This window comes from Hemicordylus capensis, chromosome 8, assembly GCF_027244095.1.
Source record: "Hemicordylus capensis ecotype Gifberg chromosome 8, rHemCap1.1.pri, whole genome shotgun sequence".
Taxonomy (NCBI): Eukaryota; Metazoa; Chordata; class Lepidosauria; order Squamata; family Cordylidae; genus Hemicordylus; species Hemicordylus capensis.
In genome coordinates this window covers 8,488,889-8,505,017 of record NC_069664.1, presented here as the reverse complement: position 1 = coordinate 8,505,017, position 16,129 = coordinate 8,488,889, and the positions used below count along the sequence as shown (strand labels likewise).

The 16,129-nt window shown below is 48.6% G+C and overlaps 1 protein-coding gene across 8 annotated transcripts in view; it reads right to left on the bottom strand.

The window, feature by feature from the left end:
- TACC1 (transforming acidic coiled-coil containing protein 1) overlaps positions 1-16,129 on the bottom strand; it is an 85,766-nt gene that overhangs the window by 41,018 nt on the left and 28,619 nt on the right. For all 8 annotated transcript variants that reach the window (XM_053269531.1, XM_053269527.1, XM_053269528.1 and 5 more), the window contains exon 2: positions 13,293-13,408. Coding sequence is in view for 7 of the 8 variants with exons in the window: in XM_053269527.1 (XP_053125502.1) it covers positions 13,293-13,408 (116 nt within the window). In the remaining variant the exon portion in view is untranslated. The remainder of the gene's footprint in view (positions 1-13,292; positions 13,409-16,129) is intronic.

The window sequence follows — 16,129 nt, the reverse complement described above, 5'->3', positions numbered from 1 at the left end:
TGGGAAAGCTTGAAAGACTTGTCTGTTCAGGTATTCAGCCTGAACATGGGAGTGGGGACGGGGGTGAGACGAGAGCATGTCTGCTAGCCATGCCCACATGCCGCTGTGCACTAGGAACATAGGAAGCTGGCTTCTACTGAGACCATTGGTCTATCTAACTCTCAGTACTGCCTTCACAGACTGGCAGCGGCTTCTCCAAGGCTGCAGGCAGGAGTCTCTCTCAGGCCTATCTGGAGATGCTGCCAGGGAGGGAACTTGGAATCTTCTACATGCAAGCAAACTGGTGCTCTTCCCAGAGCAGCCCCATCCCCTAAGGGGAATATCTTCCAGTTCTCACACCAAGTCTCCCCTTCAAATGCAAAGTTGGGTGGACCCCATGAGCACAGTCGCTTTTGTCAGAACAATGCTGCAGTCTGGAAAAGAACCTAATGTGATTCCAAACACAGGTGGTCTGCAGATCCTGTAGGGGTGGGGTGTGCTGATCTGGAGAGGAGAGCTGGTCTTACAGTAAAGATAAAGTGTGCCCTCTGAGTCAGTGTTGACTCCTGGTGACCACAGAGCCCTGTGGTTGTCTTTGGGAGAATACAGGGAGGGTCTACTATTGCCTCCGCCCGCGCAGTATGAGATGATGATGCCTTTCAGCATCTTCCTATATCGTTGCCACCCGATAGAGGTATTTCCCATAGCCTTGGAAACATACCAACGAGGGTTCAAACCAGCAGCCTCTGGCTTGCTAGTCAAGTCATTTCCCCGCTGCACCATTAAATGGCTTGGTCTTGCAGTAGCAAGCATGATCTGTCCCCCTTGCTAAACATTTCCTACCTTTGTTTGTATTTGGATGGGTGACTACCTGTGAGAGCTGTCTGCTGCAAGATATTCCTCTTAGGGAATGGGGCTGCAGCTCAGTGGAAGAGCATCTGCTCTGTATGCAGAAGGTTCCAGGTTCGATCCTTGGCAGCATCTCCGGGAAGGGCTGGGAGAGACTCCTGCCGGAAACCTTGGAGAGCTGCTGCCAGTCCGTGTAGACAATACTGAGCTGGAGGGACCAAGGGTCTGACTCAGTATATGGCAGCTTCCTAGGTTTTTTAAAAATAGGGGATGGCAGGTGACAGTGGTGTAAAAATCATACGATGTATGGCATGTACATGGAGTACAAGACTGCAGGAGGAGTAACATGAAAACTTGCTGCAGTGTGTGCATGGGAAGTAAAATCACACTGAAAACTTCCCAGAAAGCTTTTTAGACTTTGGGCTCTGCTGCCATCTGGAAGAGACCCAAGATACTCTAGGAAAGCATTCTGGGAAGGTGGAGCGTCCAAGAGCGCTTTGGTCCTGCTAGCATTGGCAGTTCCTTGATCCACGAGAGGCCAAACCACAAAATCGCATTAAGCACGGAAGCCTGCAAGGATATGAGCTTTCCCAATGGAATGGGACTTCATAGCAGGCCTGTCTCCCCTGCACAGGACAGGGAGTTGGCTACATAGTTTGGATTCCCGTGCAAAGCCGTCTGCCCTTCGCCCAGAGAGCACTCCGCCTCCAGAGACATAGGAACATAGGAAGCTGCCATATACTGAGTCAGGCCATTGGTCCATCTAGTTCAGTATTGTCTACACAGACTGGCAGCGGCTCCTCCAAGGTTGCAGGCAGGAATCTCTCTCAGCCTTATCTTGGAGATGGTGCCAGGGAGGGAACTTGGAATCTAGATGCTCTTCCCAGAGCGGCTCCATCCCCTGAGGGGAATCTCTTCCAGTGCTCACACTTCTAGTCTCCCATTCATATGCAACCAGGGCAGACCCCGCTTAGCTAAGGGGACAAGTCATGCTTGCTACCACAAGTCCAGCTCTCTTCCGGAGAAGAGAGACAATCGGTAAAGGACAGGAGAGTAGACCCTGGCTAAACTAGGAAGCATTTAGAGCAGGGGTTTCAAACTGTGGCCCTCCTACAGATGTTGGCCTACAATTCCCATCATCCATGGCTACTAGCCACTGTGACTGCGGATGATGGGAGCTGTAGGTCAACAACAGCTGAAGGGTCAAAGTTAGGCACCCCTGATTTAAAGATATTTAGATGCTGTAACGTGTCTACACCTACAAAGATTAGAATCCTTCGGACCATGGTTTTCCCTGTGACACTCTATGGATGCGGAAGCTAGACTTTGAAGAAGCAAGATAGAAAAAGCATTGACGCTTTTGAACTTTGGAGCTGGAGATGACTTTTGAGGATACCATGGACAGCCAGGAAAACAAGCCAATGGATCATAGAACAAATCAATCCAGAATTTTCACTCGAGGCACAAATGACCAGGCTCAAACTATCATACTTCGGACACATTATGCGAAGACCCAGCTCCCTTGAGAAGTCCATCATGCTGGGGAAAGTGGAAGGAAAGAGAAGAAGAGGACGACCAGCAGCAAGGTGGATAGACTCGATTATGACAGCAGTGAATGCACCACTGAGAGACCTTAAAGGCCAAGTTGAAGACAGACCATCCTGGAGAGAATCTATCTATGTGGTCGCTAAGAGTTAACACTGACTTGACGGCACTTAATCAATCAATCAAGAAAAACAAGAGTGACCTGCTATCATCAAACCCTATTCATTATTAGTTAAAAGGCAGAACCACTTCTGCAAGACCCCTCCACAGGTACTATTCCACACCTTTGCCAAGCAGGGTCCACCATGCTTTGCATTTGAATGGGAGACTACATGTGTGAGCACTGTAAAATATTCCCCTTAGGGGATGGAGTCTAGAAAGAGCACCTGCCTGCTTGCATACAGAAGGTTCCAAGTTGGCAGCATCTCCAAGATAGGGCTGGGAGAGACCAGAGGCGTATCTAGGGAAAATAGCGCCTAGGGCAAACACTGAAATTGCGCCTCCTGTCCAAGCATCTGACACCCATCTTTCAGATAACTTTACCATAATATCAGCTGAAAAATACAAGTCAAGCTCATTAATCTTTTCATATTTCAAAAACTATTTAGCAGTGCACTTAGCCAGACCAAAAAATGCTGGAAAACTACAAATTTCAGTATGTGGGGGCTCATGAAATACCAAATACTATGTGGAGATGTACTTGGAAAACTAAACAGAAGTGCCTTCTAATTCTCTACTATGCATTGTAGCATCACCATTACATAAGTTTTAAAAATAAATGGACAATTTGACTTTTCCCAGATACTCTGTAAATAATTAAAGGATATGCAGAGTAAACTGTCACTGCTTGGAATATATTCTAGTCTTTCAGAAAGATAGTTAAAATGAGAGAAAGAGAGCAAGAAACTCCCAGTGGGCCTTAATATTAAGGGTTTCACACTGATTCAAAGACAAACTCACCATTAATAGCCATATTAGCAAGACATCACATTTAACTCACTTATCACAAGAAGCAAAGTAGGAGCAAATGTATACAACCTAGCTATTAAGCGTCAGCTCAGTATTCACAAGCCCTGATTCTCTGTACATAGTGCCAATCTGCATATGTGTACAGTGTCTTATATTATATTTTTATTATTATTATTTTTACCCGTAGCCCCTTTGGGGGGCTTCCTAAAGGCTGGGGGGAGGGTTTTGCAAAGATTCCCCCTCCCCCCGCTGGCCTCTAGGGCCTCGCAGGGACCATTTGAGCATGTGCAGTGGCCGTTTTTAAAAATAATCTTTTTTTTTTAAAGGCCACTGAAAACAAAATGGCCACCATGCATGCTCAAATGGCCTCTGCAAAGCCTGGCATGACCTAGAGCCTCACAGAGGCCATTTGAGCATGCACGGTGGTCATTTTGTTTTTGGCAGCCATTTTTTAAAAAAAATTTAATTTTACAAAATGGCGCCCCCCTTCAAGTGACGCCCGGGGCACGTGCCCTGCCTGCCCTACCCCTAGATACGCCCCTGGGAGAGACACTCCTGAATGCAGCCTTGGATAAGTTGTTGCCAGTCTATGTAGACAATACTAAGCCAGATGGTCCACCAATGGTCTGACTCAGTAGAAGGCAGCTTCCTGCATCCCTATGTTCCTATTTAGGCAAAAGCCATGTAAGCTACAGCTTATGTCCCCACATTATGAGGGCCCTAGTTTTATTTTATTTTTTAAGGCTAAATTTCAAGTTTTACAGAATTGGTTGGAAAGTAGAGGAGAAAGAAAATGCTTTAAATTCTATCTTAGATGCAAAAAGACAGAGCAGGTTGTATTCGGTCTTCAATTTACTAATGCTGAACTATGTAAAGAATCTTGCTTTTCTGTGGAGTACACTCAAAGTTTTCATAAATGCTAAGTAAGAAATCACAATGTATGTTCATTCAAAGCTATTTCTAATATGCTTATTGCAAGAGAAATGTTTTTGTTAGATTATTAGCTTTTCGTTGCATCTTTGCCAAGTATATATGTGAAAATAAAGCTTTACTATTTATATTTTCATTATGCTTTTTAAAAGAAACTTGGGGGGACTATGGGAAACACCTATATCGGGCAGCAGCGATCTAGGAAGATGCTGAAAGGCATCATCTCATACTGCACGGGAGGAGGCAATGGTCAACCCCTCCTGTATTTTACCGAAGTCAACCACAGGGCTCTGTGGGCGCCAGGAGTCGACACCGACTCGACGGCACACTTTACCTTTAATGTTATGGATCCTTTTAAGCTTGACATAGCTTAGGGCCTCAGTGTGTCATAATCCAGCCCTCAGGAGCTGCTGCCAGTCAGAGCAGACGGTACTGGGCGAGACAAACCAGTGGCCTGACTCAGGATAAGGCAACTCCATCTGTTCATCTGGCATGCAAAGGGCTGCAGATACTTCCCATGCGCTGCTGTGAGCGTTGCTGGCTATATATCAACTGGAGCTTGGCTAATGCAGCGATTGAGATGGTCTCGCTCCGACCAGAAATGCTTCCTTCCCAGGAGGCAAAAAGGGGTCTGTTTTGTGCAGGTAGCACGTGTCCTCTCGTGTGAGCTGCCTGCTGCCAAGGAGCGAGTGAGCCGGAACGTAAATGCAGTAACTGGGGCATCTGTCTCGTTTAACAACCACTTGTCAGTGCTTAAATACCAGAGATGCCACTCCAGGGTGATTTGGGGGCTTCTCTGGATGCTCTTTGGAATCCATCTTTGCACATGAAATGCTGGTGGCTTCCCTAAAACGTCAAAGCACCTCTGTTTTGATTTAAGTAGAGGGGTTGCATTGCAGGCAAGCCCTACACTCAACACAGTCAGGATTACTGTAACCCTCTAAGGCGTGCGCACATGCGCGTGCTCACAAGTTTTTGGATGTCCGCTCAGTTCATTTTAGATCCTGGAAGGCCCCACTCTGAAGGCAGGTGCGCACACACTGCCTTGATATTGCCGCCCAGAACAAAATTCATTCCGCACAGAGATGAAAAAAATCAGAGGGACCACTGGTCAGCATACTTAGGGTCCGTGCCAGACCCCATAGCTGTGGGGACCACTGAGCACCTGCAAAGTGTGGACACCTGGCCTCCACTGCAGGGTCAGGATCATGACCCCTGAGCCACAGTTGATGAATTGGAGGAATTCCTCTTTAGAGGAAGATAGAATTAGGATCCCCGTCCAGCAAGTGGCAGGCACAGGCTGAGAGAGCAACATCCTAAAAGGTCTTGAGAATTAGTGACCAAGGGAAGATTGGGTCCAAGGAAAGGCCAAGGAAGGGTTCTCAAATGCAGATCCCCAGATGTTGCTGGACTACACCTCCCATCACCCCCAGACACAAATAATAGTTGCTATAGACAAATAACATGGGGGAGAGTTGTACTTGCGTTCTCAGCTCCTGGGAGCATCTGGGTGACTACTACTAGAAGCAGGATGCTGGCCTAGATGGATCCTTGGACCAGAACTCCCTGCCACAAGGATTTCTAGATCTTGTGGAGTACCATTTCCATCATCCCCAGTGACAATGGCCTTTGGCTGGGGATGTTGGAAGCTGTAGTCAACCATATCTGAGATGTGCCGAAATGCGATCTGGCCATCTGAATTGCGGGCACCTCCCTTTAAAATCGAGGGCTAACACAGCCCCTTTAAAGTGGAGGGGGGCAGGTTTGTACCTGCTGCTCCTCTGCTCGCCACTATTCCGACGCTGCCTCCAGCTATGCCCACTCGCTGGCGGGGCACAAGGGCAGCTGGGAGACACCCCGCCGAAATGTGGGCATAGCAGGGGAGAGCACCAGGATGGTGGAAGCAGAGGAGGAGCAGGTACACACCTGCTCTCCCCAGCTTTAAAGGAGGGGTGTAAGGCCTCGATTTTAAAGGGAGGTGCCCACGATTCGGACAGCTGAACCACTTTTCAGCACACATAGAAACCTCTGTTACAGGGAACACTGCTTTGGACTGATTCATCAAGGTACATCTTATGACCTAGGAACACACCAAGCAACTTTCTACCGAGTCAGACCCTTGGTCCATCTCGCTCAGGATTGTCTTCACAGACTGGCAGCAGCGGCTTTTCCAAGGTGGCAGGCAGGAATCTCTCTCAGCCCAGTCTTGGAGATGCGGCCAGGGAGGGAACTTGGAGCCTAGATGCTCTTCCCAGAGCGGCTCCATTATCCCCTAAGGGGAATCTCTTCCAGTGCTCACACTTCTAGTCTCCCTTTCATATGCAACCAGGGTGGACCCTGCTTAGCTAAGGGGACAGTCATGCTTGCTACCACAAGACCTGCTCTCCTTTCCTTGTCTAGGGGACAAGGATTAAATAGAGACTTTGGTTTCCTGCCGCACTATAAGGCAGGAGTAGGAACCCATGGCTCTCCAGCTGTTGTTGAACTACAACTCCTATCATCCCCAGCCACAAAATTGTGAATGCAGATGATAGGAGTTGTAGTTCAACAACAGCTGGAGAGCCACGGGTGCCTACACTTGCTATGAGGATTATGCTTGATGTATTTTAACCTCTGTCCCTTTAAGAACCTTAGAATCTTGCCAAATCATTGTTTAAATTGATTTTTAAGAACTTGTTAAAAATGCTTTGTATCGTATTTTGTATTTTGTTCTGTGTGGTGATTTGTCTGTTGCATTTTATGTGTTTTTACTGGACTTTTTAAAATGTTGTGGTGAGCCACCCAGAGAACAATTTGTTATGGGGCAGTTAACAAATTAAATTTATTTACTTACTATTTATTATTGTTGTTGGCACGTTCTCCCGCATTTCTCCAGTAACATCTCAGCATCTGACAAAGTGGGTTGTCACCTATGAAACCATCTTAAAATCCTTTCCATTTGTCTCTACTTGTTGTTGTTTTTTTTTTAACAAGTACTACACTACACAATAAAGCACCTAAAGGTGCAGCAGGGAAATGACTTGACTAGCAAGCCAGAGGTTGCCGGTTCAAATCCCCGCTGGTATGGGAAACACCTCTATTGGGCAGCAGCGATCTAGGAAGATGCTGAAAGGCTTCATCTCACACTGCGCGGGAGGAGGCCATGGTCAACCCCTCCTGTATTCTACCAAAGACAACCACAGGGCTCTGTGGGTGCCAGGATTTGACACCAACTCGACAGCACGCTTTACTTTTACACTACACAAGGTCTTGCTATCCCATGCATACACACACATATACACAGTGCAGCTGTGTCCCACCTATGCACATACTTGAGGGAAACTTCTCTCCTTCCTCACCCTCCGCTCTCTGAGCCACAAACACCATGGGTCTGGAAAGATGCCCGCCATTTTGTGCATCCTGACAAAGGTTCCATTTCAAACTCTGACTGTTTCTACGGCATTCATCTTGAGCAGAAAGACAGCAAGCGTCCAAGTAATGATTTTAGCTACTAATGTGGTTTCCGTGACTTACTGCTGAGTCAACCTCAGCTGAGTAACATAAACAGCTTCCTTTCTTCTGTCTCTCTCCCCCACAACCATTAAAAATGGCTCTGACTTTAGGGAGGGGGATGAAAGAACAGGCCAGGTCTGCCAGCACCATCCCTGCTGCCTTATATCCCAGGCCCCAGTCTAGCAACCAGTCCAGACCTTTCCTTATATGTCCAAAGATAGAAATATTATTTAGACATTACGGTGCAGATGCATACAGATGTCTCTACACTTGTAGTTGTTTCTGTAGCCCTATCCACACATTTAAGTTCCAGTGCACAATCTGCCAATGGTGTAAGTAAAGTAAAGTGTGCCGTCAAGTCAATTTCGTCTCCTTGAGCCCACGGAGTCCTGTGGTTGTCTTTGGTAGAATGCAGGAGGGGTTGACCATTGCCATCTCCCACACAGTATGAGATGATGCCTTTCAGCATCTTCCTAGACTGCTGCTGCCCGATATACAGTAGGTGTTACCCATAATCTGGGAAACATACCAGAATCTCACATTATGTTCAGCAATGGGAGAATTTTAGTTGGGAGGAGAGCTGGTCTTGTGGTAGCAAGCACGAATTGTCCCCCTTGCTAAGCAGGGTCTGCCCTGGTTTGTATTTGAATGGGAGACTACATGTGAACGCTGTAAGGTATCCCCCTGAGGGGATGGTGCTGCTCTGGGAAAAACATCTGTGTACTTGCATGCAGAAGGTTCCAAGTTCCCTCCCTGGCATCTCCAGGTAGGGATGGGAAAGACTGCTACCTGTAACCTTGGGGAATCCGCTGCCAGTTTGTGTAGACAGTACTGAACTTGATGGACCAATGGTCTGACTTGGTATAAGGCAGCTTCTATATTCCTAGCACCACCTAATGGAGCAGCGGTGAAATGACTTGACCAGCAAGCCAGAAGTTGCCAGTTCGAATCCTCACTGGTATGTTTCCAAGACTATGGCAAACACCTATATCAGGCAGCAGCGATATAGGAAGATGCTGAAAGGTATCATCTCAGACTGCGTGGAAGATGACAGTGGTAAACCCCTCCAGGATTCTTTCTTAATAAAGAGAAGTCAAAGTTGTCAGGAATGCAAACTCTGCATCAGTCAATTCAGTTTAGAATTCTGCAGGCACCAAATCACAAAAAGCAAGTCACTGGAACAGCCACTGGAAAAGCATGGGATATACAAGTTTACAGCTTGCAGGATGTCCCTCACAAACAATTGGCCAAATAACCTTTGCCATTGGGATGTATTTTTTTGCCAGGGATATATTTGCCAATCTTTGCCAGGGATGTATTTATTTATTTAATTTTTTGCACACGACCAGGGTGGTCAAAGGAGGACAGAGAGCAACCCAGCTAGCCTCTGGGCACCTCTTAAGAGCTGCCAAGTCAGGGCCCCTGGATGCTGCCATTTCCCCCATCAGCAGGGGCGGCAGGAGATGTGCAAGCTACTAAACCAGGCCCTCTCTCTGCCAGGCCTCCCAGCGCTCAACACAACTGTTAGGAAGATGTCAGAGCATCAAAGCTTCCAAGCGGCAACAAGAAACAGTTCAGTTCAAAGGGGGAAGGGAGACTCAGCAGTGAGTCAGAGCCCTGCTGGCAGGAAGAGTCATTTCCTCATTTAGAAAACGAGATTCTGGTGCTCCAAAAGGCAATGGTGGAAGAGGGCCCAGGTGGGAGGTGGTGGAATGCTTGGAGACACAGGTGAGCAGCAGAGAGATGCTAGGAACCCACGGAATAAGCAGCACCAGCTGCTGTAACTAAGGGGCGGAGGGCACCCCAGATACTTGAGGTAGATCAGGGGTTACCAAACTCGGCAGTTGTGGCTAGGATGATGGGAGTTGTAGTCCCACAACATCTAGGACCCAAGACTGGCAACCACTGACTAAAGCAGGGAGACAGAGGCTTGGAGCAGTGGTTGGTACCAGTGGGATGGACAAATGCTCATGATTTTTTTGACAAGGTCTGCATCATCTCATACTGTGAGGGAGATGGCAATGGTAAACCCCTCCAAAATTCTACCAAAGAGAACCACAGGGCTCTGTGGTCGCCAGGAGTCGACACTGACTTGATGGCACACTGCCTTGTCCCTTTAGCTAAGCAGGGTCCACCCTGGTTGCATATGAATGGGAGACTTGATGTGTCAGCACTGCAAGACATTCCCCTTAGTAGGGGATGGAGCCTCTCTGGGAAGAGCAGAAGGTTCCAAGTTCCCTCTCTGGTATCTCCAAGATAGGGCTGAGATTCCTGCCTTGGAGAAGCCGCTGCCAGTCTGTGAAGACAACACTGAGCTAGATAGACCAATGGTCTGACTCAGTATATGGCAGCTTCCGATGTTCCTAGTCAACAACATCTGGGAATCCTTGTTACAGGGAACACCGGTTGTCACCCACGAAAGCTTATACTATATTAAGCCATGTTATAATCCTTTCCGCTCATCTCCCGAGTGCTATGGATGTCCTCACAGGAGCCAAATGAGAACAACAAGGAGTTAACTGCTGCACGTTCTAACTTACGATAAACACAGAAGGCTTTCTCCCACTTCCCTGTACGGCTTATACAGAGCACATGCCCTTCTCTTTTGCCTTATATAGCTCGACTGACAGGCTTCTCTGGTACCCGCTGCTGCTGCTGCTGCTGCTGCTTCTCTTCCAAGCCCCATCCCACGGAACCCCCAGCTGCTCCTGACAGCCCTCGCCAAGAGGCCTTCTCGGGATTAAGCCGAGAACTCGCCATTCCCAGGACCGCCACGGCTTTCCATCAGCCTTGCTCCAAGGCCCCAATCAAATTGTTTTTAGCATTGTGTTTGAATTGTGGGTCTTATGTTGTTGTTGTTTTTTTAAAAAAAGTTGTTGTACACCACCCAGAGCCTCTGGATGGGGCAGTTTACAAATGCAATCAATCAATCAATCAATCAATCAATACTCCAAATCAAAGCACTAGTCTAGACCCGCAAGATGAAATGTCCGATTCCAATAGACATGTACCACCAACATGTACCACCCCTGCCCCTCCCTAGCCACCTAATGGCTCAGTGGGGAAATGACTTGACTAGCAAGCCAGAGGTTGCTGCTTCAAATCCCCATGGGTATGAACACCGATATCAGGCAACAGTGCTATAGGAAGATGCTGAAAGGCATCATCTCATATTGCGCGGGAAGAGGCAATGGCAAACCCCTCCTGTATCTACCAAAGACAACCACAGGGCTGTGTGGGTGCCAGGATTCAACGGCACACCTGACCTTTACCCCTGCCCCTAGGTGCATACAAAGCAGGATACGCCCAGTTCGCCTGCTGTTACCAGTGCTGGGGAAGCCTAACAGGAGGGGCCTAACAGGGCCAGCCTGTCCACTAGGCAGATCAAGGTGATCGCCTAGGACACCAATTCTTGGTGGGTGCATCAGTAGCGCCAGAATGTTGCACTGCCAACTATTCTCTCTCTCCCACTTGTATCACACCCCTGAAGTACTGCACAGTGGTATAACCTGTAATACTGCCACCTGCTCATCCTGCACCCCAAAACACACAATCCTCTTTGCACCTCAGCTCCCAACTAACAGCTAGGCTCATAAGCGGCACTCCCTCTCTTGAAGATGAGCAGTCCGCCTCAGCATTCAGACCAGATTTCCAAATTCACAGCAGCATCTTTTCATCTCTGGAGTGTTAAGAGTTTTGCCCCCATAATAGACTGAGGAACTCTCTCCCACTGGATCCTCAAACCAGCGCAGGGCTAGTCATCAGCTGGTTACCAGTGCAGGCTTAGTTTTGGTAAGAAGATGACCACCACCACCGTACATCACCCTGGTTTTTAGCAAAAACACGCAGAACAGGAAGGCATGCAAGATGGATAGCCAGCGTTCCTGGTTACAGCCAATCTTGGGGGGTGAGCCATAGCCCAGTGGCAGAGACTCTGCTTTGCACCATACTGAGCTAGATCGACCAACGGTCTGGCTCGGTATAAGGAAGCTCTCTGTGTTCCAGTAAAATCAAATTTCTACACCAGGACAAGCTGAACTGTTACCTATATAAATTATGCCAATGAGGAAGCATTTACTACTGATTATGGTACTGAGACAGGGAACAAAAGGCCTACAGTGAATATCCTGTACAGGAGAACCTTGATATTCGCGGGGGTTCCGTTCTGGGCTGCAGCCGCGGATATGGAAACTGCGAATATCGAGTAATGGGATGGGATCACGGGGGTTAGGTTCCAGAGGTCAGCTGAAAATCTGCCAAATTTCGCCGGTGGGGGGAGTGTCTTACAGTGCTGTGCTACTCCCCCTGAGTTGTGCTATGCCTCCAAATCACCCCCCCATTTTGAAATGGTGGGGGGGCTGAAAATCACCCTCCCCCCCTTTTTTTTTACAAACATGGGAGCCATTTTGTGGCTCCGTCAAAGAAAATGGCGGCCGGAAATTACCTCCATAGTCATTTCCGGGCACCTCCGACCCGCAGATACACAAGGTCGACATGTGTCTCCCCCCCCCGCTTTTTTCCCCGTGTATGCCGAGGCCTGGTGTCTATTTCCCAACCCCGGATACGTGACTCCGCAAATAGTGAATCCGCAAATAACAAGGTCCACTTGTACATAGTTGTTCGAACGGAATCTCCAAACCCAAGATTCCTAGATGCGTTGCTCAGACACTCCCAAGCCGAACTCTGTATCCTGAGGGGCTACAGTTTTAGGTTTCATTTTAAATGCAAGCCAAAATTATCCGGATGCTGATTTCTGCACTCAGCGTACCATTTTCTGTGCTCCCCTGGCACAATCGCAAAAGGCACCTCACTCTGGTTCTTCTTCTCCTAGCCTCTCTGAGGGCGAGCCTGATGGGAACACCCACGGCTGGGGTGTGCCCCCTTGGATTGTATTTACCCAGGTGGCAGGCATCAGAAAATAATACAGTCGAGATAATAGTAAGGTTCAAAGTGCCTAGCAATGCATAATGAAGCAATAAAAGAGGAGGCCGAGATCCCAATTCCAACTTTTAAAAGTCCAACTGAAACAATGGGTTTTCTTTTTTTTAATCTATAGGTTAAAATTGTATTTAAAAAGAGAATTCTTCAGAAGAGAGGGGTGAAGCACGCCTCTTCCGTAGGCAGGGTCACAGCCACTAAAAAAGCCCCCTCCCAAGTTAGATGAACCAACAGTCTAGATCAGTATGGGACAGCTACTTGCATGATGAAAAAGATGTTGCTTTATCCACCTAGTGCAGAGGTTCTCAAACTTGGGCCCACAGGTGTTGGACTACAGCTCCCATCATCCCCTGCCACGATGTCTTCTATGGGGCATGATGGGAGTTGTAGTCCAATGGAACCTTGGGACCAACATTTTGGAAAAAGAGATATCAATACCCTTCCAGAGAGGATCTGCAAGCGCAGCCTTGATAGCAAAAGACTGTGGGCCACAGCACCTTTAAGAGCCCCTGTGGGACAACTACCCGACTTTGTTCAACTATCCGACTTGGTTCAAATGGGATGAAAGTAACGATTCAGCACCTCTTTACCTTGGGACTCGGTCTCAGCCTCCGGGAGTTGCAGGGACGGGTCCTCCAGCTCCTTCCCTGGTGTGCGGATCGGGGTCTCTGCTTCAGGGGTCTCAAAATTGCCTTCTGAATCCGAACTGCCAAGGAAGAGGGCAGAGAGGGGCGCATTAAGCACTTCTGGACCAGCACAGGACACCAGGCTGAGCAGGGGCCTCCCAGCCACCCAGTGTCCTCCCGGGCACTCAGGATTTCTCAAAAGAGGACCTGATGGAGCACAGCAAAGGTCCACCTAACCCAGCGCTCTGTCTCCAGCAGTGGCTAGTAAGGAGGCCTTCCAAGTGGGGTAAGGCAACCACGTCCATCCTCTGCTTGTCTCCAGCATCCAGGATTAAGAAGGAGACTGCTCCTGTATGTGGAAGTTCCACTGTGTTGTTGACAGACCTTTCCTCCTCAACTCTCTCATGGAGGAAACATATCGAGTAGACCAGGGCTTCCCAACCACGGGTCCCTGGATACTGACAGACTACAACTCTCATCATCCTCAGGGAGTGTAACTCCCATCACTCCCAGATACAACAGCCTTTGTTCTTTTTTAAATCTCTGCATATGTCTTTCCCTATTGCTCTCCTGACATCTAGGTCAGGGATTCCCAACTTTGGGTCCACAGGTGTTGCTGAACTACAACTCCCATCATCCACTGCCAACTCCACCGCGGCCATGGATGATGGGAGTTGTAGTCCAGCCACAAATGGAGGCTTATGCTTGGGAACCTCTGACCTAGCTTCTCCACCTGGCCCCATTGCCCCTTGCTTTCTGGCAGGCAGTTAAGACAGAACCATCTTTCCCAGCAGGTGTTATGGCTGCCCCTTCTCAGAACCCTCTTGTGGCTGTTTTTAGCTGCTTTGGTTTAAAGATATATTTCTTCAGCCATTTGTTTTTGAATCTATTGTTTTAATTTGTGCACGTTGTTTGCTGCCTGGAGCAGTATTTCCTCTTCTAACAGGGCTTCCCAGATGTTGTTAACGACAACTCCCAGAATCCCCAAGCAAAAGCCATTGCAGCTGGGGATTCTGGGAATTGTAGTCAACAACCTCTGGGAATCCCTGTTAGAGGGAACACTGGCCTGGAGTATTTTTATGGGAATGTTTGAAATATACAAATATCAAACACGCACTGAAATGTTACAATTAATGCTGGCTGGCAATGCCAGTCAAAGGAGATAGGCAGGGCCAGAGTCCACGCTGCGCCACTCTCGAAAGCAATCAGTCACCCACTAGGAAGAAAAAAGAGGGCACAGGATCATGCTTGGCTTGAGAGGCAGCATGGTGCAGTGGTTAGAGTGTTGCACTAGAAAGCAAGTTCAGGTCTGGGTTAGCTTCTCTCCCCGCCCCAGACAGACAGTCTTGGAGTCCTTGATTCCCAAACAGATCTGCCCCTCCTTGTTTAACTCAACAGGGGCACCTCCCGTCAGCGTTCCCTCTAACAGGGATTCCCAGATGATGTTGACTACAACTCCCATCATCCCCAGCTGTAATGGCCTTTGGCCAGAGATTATGGGAGTTGTAGTCCACAACCTCTGGGAATCCCTGTTAGAGGGAACGCTGCCTCCCGTGGCAAATGCACTCTTCCTCTGAGGCTGCAGGGCTTTACTGATTCCTGGAGAGAACTCAGAAGCTGGGCAGGAGAGCAAGCCTGGCATCAGCGAACATAAATTGTCCCTGTTTGCTAAGAAGGGTTTGTCCTGGCTTGTATTTGGATGAGTGACTACATGTGGATGAGCCAGTGTGGTGTAGTGGTTAGAGTGCTGGACTAGGACCGGGGAGACCCGAGTTCAAATCCCCATCCAGCCATGAGACTTGCTGGGTGACTCTGGGCCAGTCACTTCTCTCTCAGCCTAACCTACTTCACAGGGTTGTTGTGAAAGAGAAACTCAAGTATGTAGTACACTGCTTGGGGCTCCAGGTTCAATACCTGGAATCTCCAGGTAGAGCTGGGAAAAACACCTGCCTGAAACCTTGGAGAGCCGCTGCCAGTCAGTGTAGACAAGACTGTGCTGGAGGGACCAATGGTCTGACTCAGTATGGCAGCGAACCACCAAATATCTTGGGGAATTGACCATAGCTCAGCGGCAGAGCTGCTTGCATGCAGACGTTCCCAAATTCTCGGACAGAGAGGAAAGGGGTTTATGATCAGAGTGCGTGCCATCCAGGTAGGCTGGCACCTGACCCCCTTCACCGTCCGAGCACTGGATGAGCTTAGGAGGGTGTTTTGGCAGCTTAAAGGCTTCCTCTGAGCCACACAGATAAAGGCCTCCTCTCCCTAGGAAGCCATTTACTGTACCAAAACAAGAGAAAGCCTTCAGACAAGGCTTCTCAACCCCCATAATCCACAGCCACCATGGTCCTGCCATGGTGGCTGTGGATGATGGGAGTTGTAGTCCAACCACATCTGGGAACCCTTGGCTTAGGACAAGTAGTAAAGACCCTTTGGAGAGGGTCATGCCCCGCCCACTGACCAACCAGACCACATTCCCCGATCTGGAATGAGAAGGAAGAATTCCACCTCAAAGGCTGAAATAACTTTCAGGCATGATTAAGCCCTGCAGTTATTTCCTGAAAGGCAGGTTCTGAGGCTCAACCTGGCCTACAAAGTGGTGTCTCCCCACCCATACTGATGGCTGCAGACCTGTGGGTCCTCCTCTAATGTCCCTTAAGCACAGCACATCAGAACATGTGCAGAGTGCATTTCTCTTACCACAGCGTTATCACAGGAAGCTGGGGATACAGTTACCCCAGCAGTGAGAGATAAAGTGTGACAGAAAAGGGCCCGAGTCTTCTGCTCCGAGCTCCGCCAAGGAA